Here is a 25,832-nt window from a genome sequence, read left to right as displayed (position 1 = left end):
CAATCCCGTGTCCAGCAACAATTATTTATATAGAAGAACTTGTGTAGTGTGATATGCTCTATAGCTAGTCTAGCTACTCAGGTTTCTTCCTCTGAGTTTTTCTTAGATGCTTCTTGTTGCTTTTTCCTCAATCCTTATCATCCTTGAGATTTTCACAACCAACTACATCTCCTTTCCCCCTTTCTCTCTATTCCCTTTTTGTCTCATCTTTCTCAATCAAAACCTTCCTCTATTGCTTGAACCTTTTACCCTTTATAAAGCTCTTACAAATAGATCACTACTAAAACTCACTGCCGGTTTCCATCTATCAATAATAGGTCTCATTATCGCTCCTATCTCTTTCTCTGTCATGGCTGATATTGATCACTATTATGCAAAACCTAACGCTATCACCAACAGCACAAACCTTAAGCTCTTTGGCTTCAACATTTTACAGAATAATGTTCCTGTGGATTCAAGCAACTCTCTATCTGGGTCTTCCGAATCAGAGAATGAAGGTAGAAAATATGAGTGTCAATACTGTTTCCGGGAGTTCTCCAACTCTCAAGCATTGGGTGGCCACCAAAACGCTCACAAGAAGGAAAGGCAACTTCTAAAGCGTGCACAGATACACGCAACGCGTAACCTGGCTTCTTCTTACGTCCCTACTTCCATGTTCTCAACCTTCACGCCGCATCCTCCACATCTCCTCCCGCCGGCGATGGTTCCGATGGCAGTGCAACATCATTCTCCTTCATGGTTTTACACGTCCCATTTGAGTCGCCCATTGCTTTATGGGCCTGAAAGGTGCCTTGAAGACGACAGTCGAGCGTCTGATGAGGGTTCGGGGCTTCATGACAGAACTTCGTCGGCGGTTGCTTTTGCGCGGAGTGGGTTTGCCGGAGAAGATGATAGGGCACACCAGGATAAGGGATTAGGTTTGAACTTGCACTTAAGTCTTTGATCAGCTGCACCTTTCTTGATTTGGGCTTTGATTAAGTACAGCTTGACTCTCCTGTTGTTGTGCGGCATGTACATTTTACAAATTTTCTAATATAATAAATTTTATCCTCAAATATTCTCCTTTAGCAATCTAATAAATGCAAATATATTCCTCTCCTTAAACTATGAAAAATATAGACAACAAGCTTTATCCCATTAATACTGGAATTATCTCAGAAAGGTGAGCATTTAATTTTAATTTTTTTTTTAAAAAAAATATTATTAAAAGAGACAATCATGTCTTCAGTGAATTAGTTTTTGTAAATTATGAGACAAATATAATGATATTTGATCAAATACTATTTGAAGATTATAAAAATTAGAGTTTGAATTCCAAAAAAGGGTTCAGCAGAAACCCAATCTCCAGTAATTTGATTCTTCTGCAACCTAAAGTTCTTCATTTAACCTCTTCACTTGGAGGAGAAAAAAACTCGATAACAGCGTCCAGTTACTTTCAGCAAAAGAGTTTATTATTTCTATTCAAAAACTTGTTATATAAAACTTAAATTATAATCATCTAAATGGTGAAGGAGATAGATGAATTATTTATGTAGTATTATACTAATACTAATTTATGTTTCGGATTTAATAAAAAAATTAGAATAAATTATATTTTAGTCTTTAAATTTTAACGTAATTAATGAATCGATCTCAATATTTTTAAAATTAAATAATTAAATTTCTATATAATTAATCGGTCCAAATTGGAGGTTATTTCATCTGTAATTCCATTAGTCAATAAATATTTCAAATACCTAAATACCCCGTGTACACTTAAATCCTTTTCAATATGGATAAGAATTTTATATTGTGTAAACTATATTTTTTATTTTAAATTTTAGCGTAATTGATATATTAGTTCTTTTTAAAAAAAATTAAATTATTAAATTTCTCTATATTTAATCCGTCTAAAATTACAGTTATTCCGTTCATTATAAACACATGTTTTAAAACTAGTAAATGGTCAAACTTCTTCCTAAAATACTCTTTATAAAAGTTTACAACCCATTTAATTAAATGTTACTTGGTACCGCTTAAAAATAGCTGAAATTATGAATATTTTATGAAAATTTTGAAATTATAAGTATTGAAATATTTTAATGAATAAAATTTGAAAAATAAAAAGTATTAAAAATTAGTCAAATAAGATATTATAGACAAAAGTGAATGGAAACTTAAGTGTTCTTTTAAATAAAAAATAAAAAATAAAAATATTTAAATTATAAAAGATGAGGATAAATCGATTATAAAGGGATTTAAGTGTATGATTTTAAAAATATGGGTACTGATATATTAATTATGTTAAAATTTAAGGACTTAAGGACTCAAGTGTAGTTTATCTATTTAAAAAGGATAATAAAGATATTTTCACACTTTTAATGGAAAAAATGAACAAGGGACCTCTAATTTGGGCGGATTGATTATAGAGAGATTTAAGTGTTTAAAATATAAAGATCAATCCATTAATTATACTAAAATTCAGGAATTAAATTGTAATTTACTCTAAAAAATATTAAATAAATTTATATTTTTTGCGCAAAAATAAAAAAGATTCAAATAGGGATGTAAACGGATAGGGTACCCACAAAATTTAGAGTACCCAATTATATATATAATTTCTGAATCCGTCTCAAACCCGTTTAATATTTTTATTCTACTATACGAACCCGTCCCAAACACATTTAACAATACCCCGCACAATACCCGAATCCGATTTTTTTAATTCAATTCAATGACAAAAACTATCAAATAAATTCTGCACAACCCAGCAAAAGCAGTAGAAGGAAAAATGTTTAACTCAGCAACCCAGCAAATAATGATTTATAATCAGATAATCAGATTAATTGACTATAAATGTTAAAAATCAACAGTATTACATTAATCAAATAGTAAATAATTAGATTTTTTAACGGTATCTAAATAATCAGATTAATAGTCTATAAATTCTAAAAATCTTTAACATCAACTAAAATTTCTTTAAGAACATGCACATAAAAGATCTTGATTATCAAAAAATTTGATTGTAAATCTGAAGAGAGTTCCAGTCAAAGGAGATGTCGCCGACGCCGATTGAGGAGAGGAAGGGTTGTCTCTAGCGTCAGTGAAGTGGGGTAGAGAAGAGAGTAGATGTCACCGACTGGGGAGAGAGAAGGAGATATCGCCGATATTGACCCGGGAGAGGGAAGAGTTGTCTCCAACTGGGAAGTCGGAGATGTCGCTACTGCTGGAGAGAGAAAAGTAGATATTGCTGACTGTGAAGAGAGAAGATTTATCTGGGGAGAGAAAAATTTATCGTTGACTGGGGAGAGAAAGGAGACGTTGCCGGTGCCGATTGGGCTGTCAGCAGTCGTAAGTGAAGTGAAGTGGGGGAGAGGCATCGATTAGGGAAAAGAGGGAGAGAAGCGCCGATGGAAGAGGAAAGCAGAGTAAAATGAAAAAAATAATTAAGAATTATGGTTAGTTTTGTTAGTATAGCTAATCGGATTCGGGTAACAGTATCAGATCATCTAATTCCGAACACTATTCAAATCCGAGACGGGTAAAATTTTTCAAACCCAAATCCACCCAAATTGATTTTGTAAAAATCCAAATCCGTCCTATTAGGATTTAAGCGGATTAAATTCCCATGAAAATCCGCCCGCATGCCATCCTAGGTATAGGAGAGCAACAAAGACGTTACCATTATTGTTACAGCTAAGGGACTAGATAAATGTATGAAAGAATAAGACAACAATAAAGAAGTTGAAGTGGTCATCGGTAGGGTACTGCTTTTGTGGTTTTGGATTTATGCTTTCGTGTCGGTTACTGTGAGGTTTCCAGTTTGGTCGGCTTTGCTTTGATGGTTCTCTGGTATTATCATCCCTGTTTGCATGTTTATTTTATGTTTTGCAAGTCCTTTGTTGATTCAAATGGAGGGTGTTGTCTGGATCTGTTTCTTTAATTAGGCGACGTAGGCATCTCGAGACCGCACTGCCACGCCCATTGACCAACGCTCTCGTGTGAGCTCTGTCGCATCCTCCCCTTAGCTGATGGCTTATGCGTTTGCTTCTTTCTTGCTAAGGGTTTCTTTGGATTGTATGGCTTTTCCTGTCGCTTTTTTGTTGGTTGTTGGTGGGTGGCTTCTATCGTTGGTTGTTGTTTCTCTTGGTTCTGCCAAGCCAAAGATTTTTCCAGCGATGACTGTTGGTGTTTGTGTTTGCATGTTTATTTTCTTGTTTTTTTATGTGTCCTTTAGTTTTCTGTGATGCCGTCGATGGTCTGTCTTTAACGTGATCTGCTGTGAGCTGTACTGCTGTGAATTGACAATGGATCAATATTGCAGGCAATATTTTTGTGTCGGTGTGCATATTGATTGATGATTTGGGTTAGGAGTGTTTAATTAGTACTTTCACACCTATCAACTATTAAAATTAATTAACTAATTAATGGTATACTAATGATAAAATATAATGAAAAATATTAAGATTTCAACTGTAAATTTACTAATATAATAAAAGTATAATTGAAAAATATAAATTAGAAAATATCATAAAAATAATTAAATAAAAATAAAAAATTAAATTTAGATATTAAATTTCAAATAATAATGAAACAAAAAATATTTAATTAATTTTATAAATTATACATTTTCAAATATTTTGAATTAAAAAAGCTTAATTTTAAAATAAAAATTTTGATTTTAATTTTTTAGAAATTTAAAAAATTAAAATAATTTTTACATATTATTTGAATTATTTTTAGAAATTTAATTTTATAAAAATTAAAAAATAAAATATATTTTAGACATTGTTTTAACTCTTTTTTAAAAATGTGACTACTTTTAAATTTTACACAAATTAAAAATTAAAATAATTTATACATATTAATTTAATTTTTTTTCATAAATATAATTAATTTTAATTTTATAAAAATTAAAAAATTATTGCACCTAAAATAATTGTAAAAAAATAAAGTAATGTATCTGTAAAATATTTTGCAGGTATAAAAATATGGCTAATTTTTAATTTTTTAAAAATTAAAAAGTAAGAATAAAATAATTAGATATTATATTTCTAATAATAATAGAGATAAAAAAATATAATTAATACTATATTTAAAATAAACGCAAAAATTCAGAAGAGAAGATAAAGTTAAAATTTAGAATAGGTAATTGAATATAAAATAGTTATTTATTAGTTAACTAACTAAATTAACAAAAAATTTAAATAAAATATTTAAATTAATCCAATATAATCATTTAATCAAGTTTATTAATTTAAATTGAATTAAATTAGTTAGATTTTATGAATTGAATCAATCTATAAACACTCTTAATTTGGATCGGTGTGTGTTGATTCCGATTTTTAACTGGTTTGTTTGTTTTTAGGTCATTGGCTGTCTGTATGAGCCTCTTTGTATTTTGCCCCTTGCGCCTTGATAATGCGGCTTTTTGAATGGTAAAAAAAGAAAAAGACTCCAAATCTTTGATTCTATAGGTCCGAGCATGTACAGAACTGGCCCAGACATACAGCCCAATTCCAAATGTGCAAAATTTATCTTCGATTCTTCTTCTTCCCCCCATTATATCCGTTTCCAAGTCCAAAGAAGGCTGCTTGCTTACCAACTCTGCCTCACTGCTCACTGCTTGCTGCTCGCTTCCTCTGCGTTTCTTCTGCGAATTGAAGTATACCAAACTCAGAATAAGTCCATTCTTCTCCTCTTTTATCGAGCCTTTGGAGTTTCACATCTGGGTTGGTTGCCTTTTTCTGTCCTTTGAACTTACTGTATTTTGAACTGATTATGCATGTTCGTGGCCGCTTCTTAGCTTATCTGAAATGGAGTTTCTGCTGTTTTTCTTTTATTGTTTGTTCTATTTTTTGTTTTTAAGGAAAAGCGCACCATTTGTTTATATCTTAGCGTTTCAATTGCAGGAATTCTTTCTTAATTCTGTTAATTTAGTTCTCAAATTCTCTGATTATGAATTTAAACTCGATTTGGTTGGTTTTTGGTAGCTGTTTCTCATCATTTGGATAGTGCACAATAATCAAATGGCTATTAACTTATCCTGTTTATACTCCGCTAACGAAATGTTGCTCATTTTGTGTGCAGGTCAATGTTGCATACAGTCTCTACCGCTAACCCTTGCATTTCCTGTCCAAGAAATTCTCTCTTTCAGCAAAGGCATTTAGTTTCCACTAGGTTGTCCGTTCGTGCTTCATTACCAGATAACAGCAATGGAGTTAAAGTAGAGTATACACCTTGGCTAATTGTTGGACTGGGAAACCCTGGAAATAAGTACTGTGGCACCAGGCACAATGTAATTAAATGCATGTATCAAGTTTCTGTTTTTTTTTTTTTTCCTTTTCTGCATTAATGATTTGGGAATATTCTCATGTCAGATTGGTTTTGAAATGGTTGATCAAATTGCTCAAGCAGAAGGTGTTATGATGGACACAATTCAATCAAAGGCATTGATTGGAATAGGTTGTTAAATTGAATAATTTTTTCTGCTTTCTGTTTTTTTTTATGCTTTACTTATCTTTTATTTTGATTCTTTGTGCAATCAGTACAGGTTGCATCAAAGAGGTTCCAATTATTTTGGCAAAACCTCAGGCATACATGAACTTTAGTGGGGAGTCGGTTAGTTCTATCTATTGTTTTACAGTTTGATTTGACTTTGTCATTACAAGTTCCATAGGTTTTAACTGCTTGACATGTATATCTTAGTTTTAGTGGTGATGGAACATAGATATCCTTTGGAAAATGACAGGATACATTACGAATTGGATATCCTTTGGAAAATAACCAGATACATTATGATCTGGATATCATGCAAAAGTATAACATCCTTTATTACAAATGAAACTGATATAGAAGAAGGTAGCAATCCATATGATTTATAGCATTAACCTTTTGGATTTTACAGGGTGTTTCGTTTGGCTTATATTCAGTCAAATCTTCTTATATTTAGAATAGTGTTTCAGTTTGGCTTGTAAGTTAAAAAAAAAATCTTAAAGCATAATTGACATGCTCTTACTTATGATTATGTACTTATTTTAAAATTACTCATTAGTTACATTATCCTAAATGTTTTCTAAAAGTACAAATACTACTCTCGATTTAATAAACTCTTGACTACTTAAACATATCACATTTTCTTTTTGGTCATTTTGAGAGATTAAGTTACCTGTGAGCACCTGTTAATTGAACATTTAACTTCTTTGAAAGTAAATTTTAAATTGACTTATGAATTGAAAAAGTATACTTTTTAATAAAAAAATTAAAAGTGGCCAAGCAACATACCGTCTTAGTATCCGTAAAGGTTGGCTAACTTCTCCCAATTTGTATTGTGGGCTTTGTATGATATATATCTTCAACTATGTGATGCACAATCAGGCTGTTCAATCGCTATGTGGCATGCAGAAGCATTTGGTTTCCTCAGTTGAACTCCAGCAATGGTTCTTATTTGCTTGTAATTGTTCATTGTTTTGATTGATTTGTTGTCTTTCTTATAACTAGCAGCCAAAGAGATTTTGTTTTAATCTTGTTTATCTGTGTTACTGGATGAAAGTGTATGTGCTTGAACAACTCAAGATAACATGGGAAATAAGACAGAAATTTTGATGCACCAAGCTTTTGTCTGGATCCTTAATTGCTTAGGAGAAATGAAAAAAACCGAATAGGAGAAATGAAGAAAAAATAAAGAAAAAAAAATCTGTTTCTTTTATTGTTTGGATAGATTCTCAGAATATGAGATAAAAGAGTCCCATAAAAAAGAGCTTTTTTTTGGCATTCCAACCTCAACTCTAAACAGTGAAGACAATTTTAAGTACTCCATTCATCCTTCTTGCATTGTGGAGAAGTGTATGCATCATAGTTATTCAAATCTAAGAGGCATTTGTTATAATCTCAAACCAAATGGCATATGCCAGAATATTAGTAAACCAAAGGACATATGCCAGAATATTAACCTTTTCTTCTCTTTTCTCATTGTTAAGGTTGGACCACTGGCTGCTCATTATCAAGTGCCTTTGCGTCATATTTTATTGGTATGCATTATCACACTGTACAATATTGTAAAGAAACTTGATTGTGTTTATAATATTGAGTATTTGGAACATATTGACCTTACATTTCTGAGATTTGAACACGTAGATCTATGATGAGATGAGCCTACCTAATGGTGTTGTGAGGATTCAGCCGAAAGGAGGACATGGCCATCATAATGGGTATGTTTTTCAATCCAATCTCATTTATCGCTTGAATGTTTTCACGGAGGTGATGGTTAAATGGTAAATTTTCAAGAAACAGTGTTTCATTTCTCCATGTCAATTAAAATGATAGACATACTTTGTGTGATTACATACTCTATAGGCTACAGGAAGATTTACCCTAATTTGATCCACCTTATTTTGTCAACTTGGTTGAGCTTGCTTTATCATTTGACCATTTGGAAAAGACAACTTCTTTATGTGACTGTGGCCCTACATCTATCACAGCGTGAATCCTTGCATCTCAAATCTTGGGAAAAGCAAATAAACTAGTTCATCTCCGTTGTTGAGAGTTACCACAATAATTTTACTCTGCGATTTCTTTTAATGCAGGGGTCGGATTTTCTAAATCCACCTGTTCTTTCCTTGCTATATTTAGTCAAATTCCAGGGCAACTTCTTTAATAAATTGATGATGATATCTTCATGTAGGTGCATCCTTAGGAGATTTAATAAATTTATTGTCTTCTCATGCAAAAAACTTCCTACTATTACTACTACTTTTGAAAAGGGCAAATTACTACCGTATCCATAAGGTTTAATCTAACTAATTAAATAGGCCCTTATAGTTTTAGAAATATATTAAAATGCCTTTATATTTTTATTCCCTTAATTGGGAAGGACATCCATCAGTTTCAATTCATTTTTTCCGTTACTTTATTAGTCAGAGCAAGACAAAAATATTTTGGGATAATTACCCTTGTGCTCCTATATTATGATCTAACTAATTAAAATGCCATTGTAGTTTTATAATTACGTTAAAATGCCCTATATTTTGTTTGTCAACTGAAAAGGACTTCCATCAAATTAAAACTATTTCTTCTGTTAGTTCAAGTAGAAAAGACCTCATTTATATTTGCCCTAAAATGAACTTTTTTGCTCTATCCAATTTTTGTTTCCACCATGAAGCTCCAACTGAGATCTTTGCAAATCAAATAAACTTTTAAATTGGATTTGCCTAACGATTACACTCTGCAAGGGCATGTGAAAGGGTTTCTCGAAGCAGTTGCAGAGTGCAATCATTAGGCAAATTCAATTTAAAAGCTTCTTTCAATGTGAAAGGGTTTGTATCAAATCACCACTCACCACCCGCCTCTCCATTCTCTCTCATCTCTTCTCAAACCCATATCAAATAAAACCAGCATTGTCCCCACGTGCTTGTCCTGTCTAAATACACTCTCTCTGGAGTCTCTCCGTAGTAATTCTTGTTTTCTCTTCTCTCCGCTTCTTTCCCCTTTCTCTCTCTCATGACATTGAACAACTCATTTCTTCCATCTTCTTCCCCTTCTGCTTCTCGCTCTCTCTCTCATCTCCTCTTGCTTTCTATCAAATGAGACTCTTTTTAGGAATACCCACAAGTCATTTTACATGTTTTTCTCTTTCTCTTTGGATTGGGAGCTCAATTTTATGGTTACTTCTTAATCGTTAGAGAAACGTACGGTGTATTGAAAGAAAGGTAAAATATTGCGTTTTTGTGGATTGAGGAGGTTATCCTTGGTGCGTCCTAATGGGAAACAGTTGGTGAAGAGATGAGAGAATGGAGGGGTGACTGGTGAGTGGTGAGAAGTGAGTTTTATTTGATATAAAAAGGGTATATTTGGTATAAAAATATTATTGTCTTGTTTTGACTAATAAAGTAATGGAAAAAATGGGTTGAAATTTACGGATGTTATTTTTAGTTAACGGAATAAAAATAAATGTAAGAGTATTTTAATGTATTTCTAAAACTATAAGGAAACTTTAATTAGTTAAGTCAAACCTCATGGATATGATAGTAAGTTGCCTTTTGCAAATGAGATGACAAATTGAAGTTTAACTTCGGATATCTTGCTACAGAGTGAAGAATGTGATCAACCATTTGGATGATTGTCGTGGATTTCCTCGAATGTGTATAGGTTGGTTATTTCATTTATTCCTTGTGTTTGACATTTTCTACTTGAAGAGTGTTACTTAACTTTGCCGTGAAATATTGACATTTCCTTTCTTGAAGGTATTGGAAATCCTCCTGGCACTATGGACATGAAAGCTTTCCTTCTACAGAAGTTCAGTTCAACAGAGAGAGAACAAGTATGTAAAAAACTTCATGATAAATTGTTTTCACCTTTTATCTATGGCCGAGTTTAAAACATTGAGAATCTTTTAGGCATACTATTTCATGAACATTTTTCAAAGCAATTATTTTTTAAAAAATGCCGTTATATATGAGTTGTTGCTTAAAATTTGCGGCTGTTACTGCTACTGAACAGATTGATGCAGCATTAAAACAAGGGATTGAGGCTGTGAGGAACCTGGTGCTTAATGGATTCAACCAAAGTATCACCAGATTTAATCTGGGTCAAAAATACAAGTTTCACAAGGTCTGAATCCAACTGGGTGCTGAATGGATTTGACCAAAGTATCACCAATTTTAATCTGGAGCAAAAATTACAAGTATCACAGTGTTAGAATCGTGTAGCAGTTGCAGAAACAATCATGTAAGTTGAGTTAGGATCATTTTTTTATAACCTAGAAATAGAAGGTTCTTGTCCTTGCAGTAACTGACATATGTAAATGCTTCCCGATATAACGTTTATGACATCCTAGGATATTGTCGTCTTCTACAGCTATCATAATTTATTAATTTCAGAAGTTCCAGCGAAAACAAATGTTGCTTACTAAATAAAAGCAAATGGAAAAACAAAATGCATACTATAATTAGTTTAAATTGTCTTTTGATGAACGTGGCAATATTTAAGATTATGATCAACGGCAATAGTCGCATAGTGCAGACTTGGCCTGCCATATGTCAAGCCTTCAAAAGGCCGCTTGGGCAACATCTGTTTTCTCAAAGACTCCAACAATAAAGCCCTTTTTAGTAAGAGAAGCAAATTATGCCTTCACTCTCAACTCTCCTCCCTATTCCATTTTAGATCCAGTTAGGTCAGATTGTTATTGATCCCATCAACAAACTCCAATTATATACAGAATCCAATGTGATTAAAATCATTTTCCTGCTTTTAAAAGGGACCCATCTCCACAACAACGTTGAAGTTCATGGGAAGAATAAGAAAAAGGGTGGATTTTCTCTCCTCCTCGACTTCCTTTTTAATATACCGTTGTAAAATCAACTGCAAAAAGGATTAATAAGGAACTGAGAAAACAGAGAACCAAGAATTCTGCCATGGTAGAAGAGAATTCTGCTATCCCTTCTCTCTTCCATTTGCTCGACCCCATGTCACTGATCCTTTCTCACAACTCCTTAGACTCTCACCAACCTGTCCCTCTGAAGCTCACCACAGATAGCTACATCATGGAGAGAGGACCAAGATACAGAGCATATGCAGAGCTACGAGAATCAAAGCTGAGAATGAAGACCTTAATGCAACAAGAACGGGACGATAGTGAATTCAAACAAACCCCAGCAAAGAAACAAGTGAAATTTCAAGCCAATTTGACTAGTTCAAGAAAAGAGTCCACTATTTTGGCTCAATCAGTGCCTGATTTCTCCTGTGAGTTTAGAAAAGAGAATAGAAAACCGCCGCCAGAGTTGACACCTCCGTCGAAGAAATGGTCCAAGGCAAATCGGATTTTGTCGAATTTCAGAGGAAGTAAGTCGAGTGGTGGAGAGAAAAGGAATGGAAATGGCGGACTAATGGCGAGGAAGAGCTATGCAAGTGTCGAAGAATTGAAAGGATTATCAGTGGCTGCAGCAGCTACTGCAATAAGTAGCGAAAACAGGGGAGGAAGAGCTAGCAGAGGAACTGGCAAGACTGTGTTGGGTTACAGGTCATTTTGATTTGGAATCCATGGTAATTCGCGAGAGATGGGGTCAAATTATAATTATTTTTATTTTTTAAATCTTTCTTTTGGATTCTTTAATTGGTTTTGTTGTTATGAGAGGTTTTCTTTGTCACAGCTACGATTCTTTAGTAACTGTCTGGTGGATTGTAAAGCTATGGATGTAATCATATTTAACATATGATTATTTATGGGTAATTTATGATTAACTTTTTTGCGATTGATTGATTCTCATGATAAAAATGAATAAAAAATATAAAATTTATTATTTTATAATTAAAATAACTTCAAATTTAATAAGATTATATGAATTAATTAGGAAAATGTATTACTGTTTACGCAATTAATTAGTAAATGCGCATTCGAAAAATTGATAAGTAAAAAGTTTCATTATTATTAACTTGAGTTTAAATTGAATATTCACTTAAATCAAAACGGAGCCTCACAGAAATATTGGGCTGGCAAGCACACAACCTTGAATCTGTCCACAGGACGAAGGCTACCACTCTTTTGGTTACTTTATTTAGAATAAAATATTAATTACTTTATTATAAAAATAAATCAAATTTTGTGAAAATTTTATATTATATTTTAAATAGTTTTTAAAATAAATTTATTTTTCATAATTCAACCAAAAGCTTCAAATAACTTGGCGCTACTTGTATCTGACCATTTGAAGTAGTTTCTCCGTGTCAAAGCAAGTTATCCAAGAATTTGCAGCTACGGCCACGCATTTACATAAAGTCATTAGCCATTTTAAAAAATCATCCATCAAGCCTGACGGACAACCTTTGCCATCATCAGATTAGACCACAGGTTAACCTTTTCACATTTCACATTGCTAAAAGAAAAGAAAAAAAAGAGAATCTTACAAAGCCTCGGGCACTTCAGAAGGAACCCAGCCCGCAATCCCACAAGTCCATTACAAGTTCATCAACCAAAACTCGAAGTATATCCCAATCAATTTGAGCTCCACTTTCAAATGCTTCAATCTCAAAATCAGTCCATTTTCCCAATGAATGACTCATCTCCCATTCTATTATCTCGTCTGGAATCATCCCAGCCAAATTCGTCCAACTTCTGATCTCTTCTCCAACTTCTTCAATCAGCATTTCTGTATTCATGCACAAGGGGACTCTTCTCCATGCTTTGAATCCTGAGTTACAGTACTTGCTATACTTTGAATCTAAGCATTCTATCACACAATCAAAAAGAAACCTTCTAACTCGACTATCTTTTCTACCCTCCTTGCTCTCCACAAACCCAATGCTATTGAAATCCGTCCACATGGCACTGGCAAGAGTTTCAAGTTCATCAAATAGAATAGGACCTCTCAGCATACTTTTCATTCCATCTGAATTACGTGCAGCTGCACTTCCAAACAACAGTTCAGCATTCAAGATCACCTCCTTTACGTAGGTGAGCCTGCTTCCTTTTAATCCACCACCAGCAAGATCAATACTCGGTAATATTCTTGAAATATGGTTGAGAAGATCAGTCACTATTTTGCTACCCATATACTCATTTGCAGAGGTTGCAGAATCCAGAAGATCAAATGAATAATCCATGGAGTCAGAACGCAGCCTCCGCGCTGAGATAACAAGTCAACATGATATGAGAGAGAACATCACGTGTAACTGAAGCAACAAAACTTCTAATGCAAAAGTTTAGAAAATTGTGAAGATTTTCACTGCATATGATGACTAATAGTTCATTTGTTCGCAATCCAATAAAGTTCAACTTCCTTACCAGAGCAATCATCCAGACTGCTAGAAAAGCAACTGTCATTTGAGAATGGAGCTTCAAGAACAGATCCAGGACTTAGGTGATCAACATCATGTGAAAACCCAACTGAACTTCCTCCTACCCTTCCTTCGGTCTAAATAAAACAGAGAAGACTCGTCAGAAATAAATAGTAGCAAGGCATATTATTAGCAGACCAGAGCAAAACACCAAATTCTGAAGGATGAAGCAGAAAAGTAGTTTGATCAGATATGCTAGCCCACAAGAGCACAGTGATGCACAGAAGATGAGCTCACCCAAGAAATACACCCTCATATAAGGTGAAATCTATTATGTCTTCATTTGGGTCAACAGAAGGATAAATTTCAATATATCTTCACCAAAGTGGGTACCCAGTGTCATTTAAATTGACGGTCCCCATTTACCAAGCAGCAATTCCATCAATCATGATCCCAGACAAGGTAAAAGGTGCTGTGTCAAACCGACTGAACATTGAATTGAAATACCCATTTGATACATGAACATACATAAACTTTCTAGCCAAACATATCAGCATTAACCATAAATATCATTATCACAAGCCTGGAAGCCCTATTATACATAAATTTCATACATCTTATCTGTGATTTTGAAATGTCTATTTTGACAAAATTGACAGCTTTGAAAACGAATATTGCAGCCATTGACACATTATAGATCTCACTAGTCAAAGCAAAACAAACTCCGGTATTAAATAAGAAACCAAAAGTTGGGGCACCCCACTGCCATCGATTTTTACCAGATTACCACCATATTCCAATCTCAACTGTGCTATGATAATTATCTTGCATCTTGGTTATCCCATTTTCATTATTTAACATCATCCACTCAAGCTAAAACAGTTCAAATAACCATAAGATTTATTGACAACAGGAGCAAAGGCATTATAAATCTTGACATATTTTCACAATTTCTCTTCATTCATTAATATTCTGACAAGCCTCAAACCAGAATAAGTACAGAATATAGTCTAGATAACAACTAAAGGATAACTCAAAAAAGGCAGCACAAAGCTGATGGAAGGGAAACCCACCTGGAAAGTTGTTTCTGCATTGACCATATGACCATCTGGATAAAAAGGCTGCTGTGATGTTAAAGCTGATATCAGTTCTTGTAAAATCATAGCAGTTGACCTCTTAGGAACGCTACCTCCATTTGTCAATTCATCCTCTTCCTGAGAAGTTAATTCCTTTAGTTTTTGCTCCAAAATTGCCCCTAACGTATCTCCTCTCAATGGCATTTGTCTCTGCGAAGATATTTTGCCATCGTTTTCATCAAATGGTAGCTTTCTTTGGTGAGAAGCATTCTTATCAATGTGATCCTTCATATCTCTCAACCCCAAGGGAACCAAATTTTTTCGCCTCAATGGGGAACTAAATGTAAAAGATACAACATCATTGTTGTTATCGCCATTAGTTCTATGAACTTCCCCATGAATGGCTGATCTGGCTTTGATGCTTGCACCGCCTGCAGGGGGAGCATTATGCTCCAGTTCTCTTCCAGACATGAAATCGGACTTGACGTTTTTTTGTCTCATAGAAGTTGGATTAACAAGTCCACTACTATCAAGTTGCGCATTGATGCTTACAGTCCTCCTCTTTCTCACTGGGTTCCTTAATTGTGACAAGGAATCATCTCGCCTGCTACAAAATTTTCTCTGTGTATCAACCATGTAATTTTCTGTCTTGTTGGATACCCTTGGCCTAGTGCGACCACTTAAACTTCTGTTCAAAGCAACAAAATCTTTGGCTCCAGTAACGGCATTGGCTGCTGAAGAATCTCTCCTGCTTTGCAGATTGTTTAGTTTAGCTCTTGGTGGAATTCTACCTTTGGCGACTGCCGCTTCATTTGGGGTCCTTTGCTGGAAAGGACTAGATGAAGGCTCATCCTTTTGAGGCCGGTACTGTTGGCTTTTCAATTGCCGCGGCATTTGGCCCTCTGAAGACGCAGGTTTCCTATCTGAGATGAGTTCACTACAAGCCCTTGTGCTATCTAGTCTTTCAGCAGATTGAACCTGATTTCTCAGATAAGCTGCATCCCTATCTTGCTGAGGGTAAGAATTGAGTTGCCTTGGCTCAATCCTTTCCAAGCCCTGCAAAGACTTATTGGCAACATTTGCAGCTAAGGATTGATATACAAATGGCTGCTCCTCCACATTCGGTCTAGAATCCACTACATCAAGCAAATTTCCACAGTTTTTGCAAGAAGTCTGCCCCATCAAAGACTTGTCCACACCCACATTATAGTTGACATCATTTCTATGTTGTTCCTGTACATCTGGTGACACCACTCCCAATCCCATTGCATCCATCAAAACTTCATTTTCGGGAACATAATTCCTAGAACTTGAATAAGTAAGAGCACATTTTGCTCTACTTGTAGCATGCAAACCAGGTTCCAAAATCCGGGTAGCAGCATCTATTAATCTGGATGCTCTAGATACATTCCTGGAAGAGGAAATCCTAGGACTCTTCACTGGTGAAGCAAGCTTCGGATGATTATGCTTTCTTGCTCTCGACAATACATTCTTAATTTGCAAAGCCTCAGCTCCAAACCTGGTGACTGCCCGTCTCTCAGACTGCCCTGTCTTCTGAAGCTTTTGAGGCCTAGATTCGATCTTAGAGCTTCCCTTCTCCAAGTTCACAACTTCCATATCAGACCCGCTATGGCTATTAACAAATTTCTCTTCTCTAACGTCACAAGGTGGAGTTTTTGAAACTTTCTTGTGCTTCTCTCGGTGAACTGCAGGCAAAGATTCAAGACCCATAAGCCTAGCAACCAAACCGGGAGCTCGCATTTCATGCTTCTGCTCTGTATTATCACTACGGTTTCCATTTTTCTTTACATTGGGGAAACCCCTGCTGTTCTCATCGGCAATCTACACAAATGAAGCAGAAGCATAAGCACCATAGATTCTATTTGATAGAGTTCAAATTTAACCGTTCCTAAAACGCATGGTAAGCAAAGGAAAAAAATGCCTACCAAATGGGACTTGGTTTTGGGCATCTTCTCATCCCCTCCAAACTTCTTTGATGATTGCTTCTCACGAGCTGAAGAAAATGCAATAAGCGAGAAAAAAAAAATCAATAATTCAATCTGGCCAAATGGGAACTTCCTAGTTCCAATAATAAGTGAGCAATTATAAGAGAAAGAGAGAGAAACCTGGAGGAAGCAATTTCTTGGAGAACAGCTTTTTCTTATGAAATCTCCGATTCCAATCAAAGAGCTGAAAGAAAATGCCCACACAACCACCTGGGCGGTGAGGCCGTTTCTCTGTTATCGCCAGACATGATGACGTTTTGCCCGTAGATCCATTCATCTCTCCGACCAAGAAAGAAGAGAAGGACGATGAGTGACTAAGATACACCAAAACCCGCAGAAAAAATGGTCGGAATTAATTTTGCAAAAACCAAATGCGCTCGCTCAAATCTCAAGTCCCAAATCCACCCCATTAAGAAAAAACCAGGAAATCTCGACAAAATCCATGGGAAAATCCCAGGTTTCTAAAGACACGCAAAGAAAATAGAATGTGGTAGCTCTCAGTCCCAGACTAGAGCACAGGAAAGTAAAGAAAACACGAAACCACAGCAGAAAAACATAAAAAGCCGTACAATGATACGATGGGATGTAAAAGGACATAACAGAGGAACAAAACGACGATCCAATGATTCAAGAGAACAGAAAGAAGTTAATTGGTAATGAATTTATTTGCTTAACTTTTGGGTTAGTTAGGTTTGCATCAACTACATATCTTAACGCAAACAGCAAGTGATTCTCTGCTCTAAACGATGAAGATGGTGAACTAAAGAGGATGAGAAAAGCAATAATGGAGAGAGAAGAAAAAGAATCAAGTGATTGGATGGATGATTTTTGTGTAAAGCCCTAGAAAATGAAGCTCGAGGAGAGGATTAGGAAGCTGCCATTTTAGCAGTGAAGAGCAGAGAAAGAAAGCAAGACCAAACAAGAAAAAGTTCTTCTGCTCCAACAGTGAAAGGAGCTGCTCCTGCTCCTCTGCTCGTCGTCTCCTCGAGAACAGAGAGAGAGAAGATGAGGGGGGAGAAGCCACGCGCAGTGATGGAGAGAGAGATGTTAGTGGTCAAACTCGAACATGGAAGAGTGAGAGACTGAGATTGGCGATAAAATGGTTTGTCCTTGTTCCTCTCTCTCTGTGCTTAATCCAGCATTCCAGCTTATCTGTCTTTAATTAATAATATTTAAGTCATCATTCCAATCTAAAGCATGTAAAATTAGAAAACTCTTTAAACAGATGCATATATAAATTAATAAAAATAATATTAATGGTTAAAATGTGAAGAATACTTTTCAAATAAAGTATTTTAAATGTGTATGTAATTAGAGAATAGTATTACAATCAATTATAATAATATTTTTAAAAAATGATAATTTCAGCTTTTATAAAATAATAATTTTAAATATATTTTCTAGTGAGTTGATATTTAAAATTGAATTTAAAATGATATCAAATGTTATTTTAATTTATAATTTAGCTATCAAAGTTTTTAAAAAAAACACTCACTATTATAGTCATAATAATGATAATAAATATATCTGAATAAATTTAAAAAATTTTAATTATACTCTTCATTCCCATTGAAAACATAAAGTCTAGGAAATGAAGTTTGTAAAAATTCAAAAGTAACATCATTGCAATATGATGAAAATGTCAGATTTGGCATTTATATTGATAATGTCGTTTTTGAAAAAAAAATAGATAGTTTCTATTTCCATATAATATTTATAACAGAAAATATATTTGAATTTTGAAAATATACTATAATAATTTGGTTTGAAAATATAAGACTAAAATCAGAAGATACGGTGAAGTGGAAGAGTTTGTTAAAAAAATTGTTAAGTTAGAAGATGGCAATTGACTATTAATTTGTTCAAAGTTGACACAGCATTAGCCTGTAGAAAGTTGAAAATCAATTTGGACAGACTCGTGAATCTTTTTTTTTTTTTTTTGGGTAAAATATATTAAAGAAAAATAAAAGGTGAAAAGAGAAGAAGTATGAATCCTTTTTGTCTGACTTCGTTCAGTATGGTTCCAAACTTTTTTTTAGGAGCGTATGCCTCTACTTTATTTTCTCTTACTTTTTTTCCTTTTCTACTAAAGATATTTTATAAGCAGAGTTATTATACTTTAATTATAAAAATTATATTTTAATTTTTAAATTTTAATATAATTAATAGATTAATTTTTATATTTTTATAATTAATATTTAAATTTTTATTCATCCAAATTAAAAATCACTCCAATTATAAAATTGAAACATCTTTACTATCTATCTATTTATGTAAATTATATTTAAATGATTAAATTTTAAAATAATTAATTCATCAATTTTTATATTTTTAAAATTATATATTTAAATTGTTCTATAATTAATTTTATTTATTTATTATAATTTAAATATTTAAATATTTTATTTTTTATTTAAAAAACACTTAAATTCTCATTAATTTTTATTCATAATATTTCATTTAACTAATTTTTAATATTTTTATTCTTCTATTTTTATTCATTAAAATATTTCAATACTTATAATTTCAAAATTTTTAAAAAAATTTACAATTTCAACTATTTTTAAATAATATTAAATAACTTTTAAATAGATTATAAAATTTTATAAAAAATATTTTATAAAGAAATTAGACTCTTGGAAAGTTTAATTATTCTCTTACTCTGAATTAATGTATATAATAAATATAAGAAATATAATTTTATATAAATTAAATATAAAAAATTTTAAAAATATAAAATTTAATCCGTAAATTACTCTAAAATTTAGAAATCAAAATTTAATTTATGCAATATATAAAATTTTAACCTATATTAAAAATAATTTTAAATGTTTATATAAATATTTTAAATATTTTAAATATTTACTTTATTTTTATGACAGACTAATTAAAAACACTTCAATTTAAATAAATTAATTATATAAAAATTTAAATATTTAATTTTAAAAATACATAAATCATCCGTTAATTATATTAAAATTAAAATATAATTTCACCAATTTAATAATCCATCTCCAATTTATTATCATACATTGCATTTAAAAGAATTCCGTAAAAATTTATTATACTTAAAAACGCTATATATATATTTTTAGATTATTTCAATCTATTTAGTTGGCAGAATTAATGCAGTGGTGTATAAATAATAAACTAGAAATACGTGAGTAAAGAAAAAATTTATTAATTTTTACGTAGTTTATTGTATAAAGATTTTACTCCATGTTATGACCATGAATAAATACATAATTTAAGGTGTTTTAATTTAACATTTTAAATATGAAAAAACTAAATATAATAACATCTAAAGTTAAGCGAAGATTATTATAAATTAAATAATCTTTTCAAATAAAAAAAAATTAAACTTTCATAATTTATTTTTTAAATAACACTATTAATTATATTAATAAAATAATTAATAAAAAGACGATCATACTTAATAAATTATCTAGTCAAAACATGAGCAGTCAGAGGGGTATGACGACGAACCCATTTAACAGAAATATCAGTTTTAGAGTCTAATAAAAATTTATAATCATTCAAAATCAAACTCAATTTAGAAATATCTAAATATGAAGACAAAATAGATTGAATCACTTGTAAATAATCCATAAAAATACAGCCGTTAAAAAATAAAAATTTCGTTACAAATAGCTAAAAATTTTAGTTACGTAATCTATCTATTGTTTATATTTTAAATTATAAAATATTATTTTAATTTATTCGTGACTAAATTGAGTTATTATTACTGCATTGTAATTTTTATATAAATTATAATAAAATATTAAATAATTAAGTGTCAAGTATTAGTTTAATTGACAAATACTTTTTATTGTTTATTATATAAATTTTAGAATAAAATGTAAAAAATAAAATTCTTTGGTTACAACATGAATAATTAAAAAAAAATTAATATGACATGTAAAATGACTTCCGACCATTAAAAAAGAGCATATGGCTTTGATTTTTTCACTTCACGTCTCGATGATTTTGATTTTTTCACTTCAACGGTAAGAACAATAACTCCACTAAAAGAGACATGAAAACTTCATCTACTCACCATGAGTATCTCGAGTTATATAGATTACTTGTTAATGGTGCTTTGCATCATTTGGGGTCACGCGCCTAAGTTGTTAACATCATCGTAAAGAGAAAGCAAGTTGGAGCGAGTTAGTTAAGAAATTTAAAGTAACCAAGTCCGTCCACGTGAGTTCCATTGACCGTGAACCCATAACCGAGGTAAACAAAGTTTTGGCTTTATTCGTGGAGACGAGGGTACTAAGGTCATTTTCAAAAGTACAAAAAAACAGTGTACTAAGGCCACATCAACATTATTAATCATATTACATTATTCTAATAATTTTTATTTTTCTTATTAATTCAGTTACTTTTAATTTAATTATTGAAAAATTCACATTTTATTAATAAATATGTTAATTATAATTATTAATAAATATTTTTTATAATTATTATTTTCACTATTCAACTTATTCATCATTTTACTTATCTCCATAATTGGTCTAGTTTATGAGCAAAAGTCTTGAAAAAAAATTATATCCTTTAAAATCTTTTTTCTGGCGGGCTGGCTAACGACATCAAAATTTGTAGATTTAGTAAAGTGTATTAACTAGCAAATCAGTTCTTCAAATAAAAACTTAATTGAATATTGGAGATAGTCAAAATATTTCCATTTAATCAAATTCATGGATGCTCAGATATGATAATTTTATATTATTTAGTATTGCAAATTGTTCGATTAATGTTAAGTGGATGGCAAATTAATTCATCATTGAATTAGTGCGATGGATATTCACTCTTTCGCTAATTATGACTATTCTTACCATTTTAGTAGTCTCTAAAGTTACGCTTGAATTTTTTATTTAATACTATATTCATATTAAATAATGCAGCATACCTTTTGGTTATAGACGGCATATATATTATTTATTTACACACCATATGTTAACTACACCCTCTTCGTCTTTCACTATATCATCACAAGTATATAAAAGAGCATATGATCTCTTCAAGTTCCTCTCAAATTAAAAATTTCTTTCTAATAATTTTTTATAATGCATTATCAGTCTGTAAATTTGGTCCATCGAAATATTTTCTATGGCCCTAAGTGCTTTATCCGTCAGTTTTCGTTTGAAACCTTAGAACATATTTATTTTTTGTATAATGTTGTGCATGATATTGCTATGCAGATTTAGTATTTTTCTATTATAGTAGAAAAAACACATGTTATACTGGTAGCAATTTACATAACTTACAATATGGACTTTCATGATACAGAATGTGAAATGAATTATGCTACCGTATATACTGCTATTCGCAATATATCATCTATAATACTATGAAAAATTAAGATTTCAATTGTGACTATTATTAATATTTACTCGCACATTCTATATATTTTATTTCAATGAAGTCTTATTGTTACTAATATGGTAACTAAACTTTATTTAAGAGATTTGTTACCATCACATTACCAATAATATTAATCTGTAGATTTGCTCTATTTGTTGTAATAAAGTGTTGCTGTAAGTTACAACAATATTATGCTATTATCATTTGTAGATAAAAAAAATATATTTATTATTTTATAAATAAGCAAATATTGTTATATATTATTCTTATTTGTATTTTAATTAATTAATAATATAAATATACTTTCATTTTATTTCAGTTAATTTTGTCAATAAAATATTGTTAAATTTTTGGTGTGTTGACATGACTTTTGCTTTCTCTCTTTTCGTTGATACTGATTTTATATATTTATTGATTTGATGTGATTTCTGAGGTCTTTTCCACTTTCACTCATCCAAGAATCCAATTGCTATCTATCGTACGATAAAAAAACACTTCATTTTAATTGTTCATTAAAAAAAATTTCAAATGATTCATAAAATAAAATAAAAAAAATTCTCAAAACTATTCATAAAATAAAAATTATATATATACTGGAATCGCTAAGTGTTGTACCACAGTACCAGAGAAGGTGTTAAATTGAGTTGTGTTTCTGCCGACTGCCGCAGGCCACAGTCATCCACAGCCACCAACTGAAGAGATTAGCAAATGGGAATGCCAAAAGCAGAAACAAGAAGAAAGGGACAAAATTTGCCAAATAATTTAGTTGAAAGCCATAGGCACTCTATCCAACTCTCGTGTACGTAGTAAGCTTGTGGTTGTTGCAGATGCACTCAGCTATTACCGCAAGTGAAACATTTTTACAGCCTAATTGATAGGGACTACATATGATGTATTGTCCCATGAAGATGTCTGTTCGGACCTCTATGTGCATAATACATATATTCATGTCGGTGGGGTGAGATTTTACCCTTTCATTTTGAAAAATTAGTGATTAGTAAGTCATCTATAGTAAATTAATAATCAAATGTGTATATATGTATAAGAAATTTAAGAATCATTTCATGTTTTCAAAGTAGACCTGATTATTGGGAGGGACGAAGTTGGGTTGGGCCTGAAAGGCCTTTCCTCACTCATCCGTCCAACTGTCCTTCATAAATAATAAATATTAAAATTAGTTTAAATATACCATATCATAAAATCATATCTCACGCTAGCTATAGGGCGAAAGTGTGCAATTCATGAGACGTGAGTCATATACCAATGAGTCTTGCCTCCTCCTCCCCGACCACTAACTGTTCCATCTTCTCTTCTCCATCTGGCTAAAGTTTTTGCATTTATGAAGATGCTTTGCATGGGTGGAGGTACTCTTGTGCTGCTTTCTTAGACCTATGGAGCCTTGCATGGCAGAGTCACTGAGTATACAATCAATTTTGAATTCTCACACAGTATTTATAAGAGTATTTTCAAATCCAATTAATTTTGAATTCTCCAACAACAAGAGGGCATGTACACCAGCACTGTATAATCTCCCATCTTTAATGTGTACATATGAAAGTGGAACTGTCTAAATTGATCGTCAAAGAGGCCTTTGATGACGATAACCTGTTAGAGAAGAAATCTGCAAATGTGCCAATGCCAGTGGCTTCGATTGCACTGAGTTCCGCCTATGATTCTGAATTTCTCTTGACAGCTCTATTCGTTTCCCCCCAGTCTTGCTCCGACATAAAAGTGGACAAGGACATAACATACTTACATTTGTTCCACCGAAACTCCACCTACTACTACTACTACTATTGTTCTTCTTCTTGCATGAGATCTTGGTTTCAGTGAACTTGTCATGACTAATCCAATCTTCATTAACGTAGCCTTCTTCAGCGCCCGTTGCTTCAAGAAATGCACGGAGAGGCGGAAAAGGCGGAGCAATCTTTTTCTTGATTTCTTGGTTAGCGAAGTGCCTGCTAATTGCTTCATTGCGTTTGCTGGGAATTTTGTTTCCCTTGGAGATCTCATGCCTTGAATCTTTATCAGCAATAATTTCTTGTGAAGTATCAATCTTTTTCTTCATTTCAACTGGCAGCATCTTCCCATCAACGAAAAGCTCATCAGCAGATGACCATTCCAGATTAGTTTCTCTAGAGTGAAAACAGAAGTCGAAATCTCTGAAATTTGATGAGCATGATTGGAATTGGAGAGGTGTAGGAATGGTTTCTGCTTGACTGAAATCGTTAGAAAATGAGAGTCTAGGACTCATGCCGGGACTCATTGCTTGCAAATTTTCATAATAGAAGCTTCAAAGCAATCATCTGTTTTTATGTAGAAGAATGGGAAATTTGGATTTTACATCCAAACCCAGCAAATTAAAAAAAAAAAGGAAAAACAAGGAGAAAATTGAACAGTAAGCCCAATAACTCTAAGAGAGATACAAACAAAATTAGAGACAAGGGCTACATTTTCCATGTGTCATGAGTCCGGCATGTCCAAGCTCTTCACTTTGACGATGTTCTCTTTGGGAATGGGTTGATGCAGGACAATAACATACATCAGACAGTGCCTTTGTCTAGCTTACCCATTTCGTTCAAAATAATAAGAGGAAATGCTAACATAATTAGGGAGTGGGTCCTAACCTTATTTCAATTCACATGTGTATGGAAACTACATATGCAAACAAGAGGATAAAGAGAACAGGGAATAGCCCAAAAGAGAGCTTTAATCGTCTCATTTCCATGGTTGAGAGTAAGCCAAATGGTACACTTACATTTTAATATTTTTATTTATTAGATATTTTAATTTTTAATTATAATTTAATAAATATTTAAATTAAAAAAAATATTATTTTTAAATAAAATTTAATTAAATTTATAATTTTAAAATTTAAATATTTAAAAAGAATATTTTTTTTAAATTATAAAGTGTTTAATAAATAAAATATTAAAATACAAGTGTGCACAAATATGCATTTGGTGAATTGTATATTGCAATTCTTGCATTTGGCATCAACTGGTTTAATTGTATTCAATTGGCCAACAGTGATGTGGGGTTGTGTTTGTTATGCATGGGGATGGGGTGGCAAGAAAACTAAAACGACAAAATTGGATGGACCACTGGATGGTTCGCCAGCTTGGTTTTCACTTGTAAAAGCTCAATACACTCGTAAAACAATTGGGTTTGAGGTTTTTTTTTTTTTTTCCAAGGCCCAGCTAAGTTTGCCTGCAAAATGCCCGTTTTCAAAGCAGGCTTCTAATATTTGCATTCTCTCTTGAAAACCCAATCCAACTTGAACAATTTTAAGGTTTAGGATGTAAGAATCCTACTTTACCAACATTTTTTTTTTTTTACCTTCAGTGAAAATAGGTTTAAAATAAAAAACTAATATTATAGCTACTGTATTCTAATTTAAAATTTTCATAAAATAACTTACTCTTGTTATAGATTGCCAACAATCATATCATACCATGCTACTATCATACCAATCGTTGGATATTTGATAGATGCGTATAATTAAACCTATTTGAATATATTTTAATTAATAATTATAATAAATTTATAATAAAATTTCTTTTAAAAGAAGAAAAAAAAGTAAAAAATTTTGTTAGTAGAAGGAAGTGGTTGTTGGACATGGTTGGCTGAATTA

General features: G+C 32.3%; 5 protein-coding genes across 6 annotated transcripts; 3 read left to right on the top strand and 2 right to left on the bottom strand.

Annotated features, from left to right (window-relative positions):
- Window positions 1–1,055, top strand: LOC110628740 (zinc finger protein 6). The gene has a single exon (XM_021775542.2). The coding sequence runs from the start codon at window positions 107–109 to the stop codon at window positions 941–943; it is 837 nt and encodes a 278-aa protein (XP_021631234.1). The 5' UTR covers window positions 1–106; the 3' UTR covers window positions 944–1,055.
- A 4,467-nt stretch (window positions 1,056–5,522) lies between these two features.
- Window positions 5,523–11,372, top strand: LOC110631280 (chloroplastic group IIB intron splicing facilitator CRS2-B, chloroplastic). 2 transcript variants are annotated; one of them, XR_006350961.1, is made up of 10 exons: window positions 5,523–5,711; window positions 6,070–6,277; window positions 6,360–6,444; window positions 6,533–6,600; window positions 7,959–8,009; window positions 8,116–8,189; window positions 10,067–10,125; window positions 10,221–10,297; window positions 10,477–10,704; window positions 11,234–11,372. XR_006350961.1 is itself a non-coding variant. In XM_021779053.2 (9 exons), the coding sequence occupies exons 2-9, from the start codon at window positions 6,074–6,076 to the stop codon at window positions 10,591–10,593; spliced, it is 735 nt and encodes a 244-aa protein (XP_021634745.1). In that variant the 5' UTR covers window positions 5,523–5,711; window positions 6,070–6,073; the 3' UTR covers window positions 10,594–10,858. The 2 variants fall into 2 exon arrangements, 1 of the variants encoding a protein (XP_021634745.1); XM_021779053.2 differs by lacking the exon at window positions 11,234–11,372 and having other exon boundaries at window positions 10,477–10,858.
- Window positions 11,373–11,383: 11 nt separating this feature from the next.
- LOC110631291 lies at window positions 11,384–12,228 on the top strand. The gene has a single exon (XM_021779063.2). It carries the CDS (start codon window positions 11,391–11,393, stop codon window positions 12,003–12,005), a length of 615 nt encoding a protein of 204 aa, XP_021634755.1. The 5' UTR covers window positions 11,384–11,390; the 3' UTR covers window positions 12,006–12,228.
- Window positions 12,229–12,740: 512 nt separating this feature from the next.
- LOC110631270 lies at window positions 12,741–17,924 on the bottom strand. The gene is made up of 5 exons (XM_021779042.2): window positions 16,952–17,924; window positions 16,772–16,839; window positions 14,823–16,667; window positions 13,757–13,886; window positions 12,741–13,598 (listed from the first exon to the last, which is right to left on the bottom strand). Exons 1-5 carry the CDS (start codon window positions 17,106–17,108, stop codon window positions 12,895–12,897), a joined length of 2,904 nt encoding a protein of 967 aa, XP_021634734.1. The 5' UTR covers window positions 17,109–17,924; the 3' UTR covers window positions 12,741–12,894.
- Window positions 17,925–23,777: 5,853 nt separating this feature from the next.
- On the bottom strand, window positions 23,778–24,452 carry LOC110609849. The gene has a single exon (XM_021749677.1). The coding sequence runs from the start codon at window positions 24,450–24,452 to the stop codon at window positions 23,778–23,780; it is 675 nt and encodes a 224-aa protein (XP_021605369.1).
- Between the last annotated feature and the right edge of the window lie 1,380 nt (window positions 24,453–25,832).

This window comes from Manihot esculenta, chromosome 1, assembly GCF_001659605.2.
Source record: "Manihot esculenta cultivar AM560-2 chromosome 1, M.esculenta_v8, whole genome shotgun sequence".
NCBI lineage: Eukaryota > Viridiplantae > Streptophyta > Magnoliopsida > Malpighiales > Euphorbiaceae > Manihot > Manihot esculenta.
Note: the sequence above shows the minus strand (reverse complement) of the source record. Positions and strands in the feature narration are given on the sequence as shown.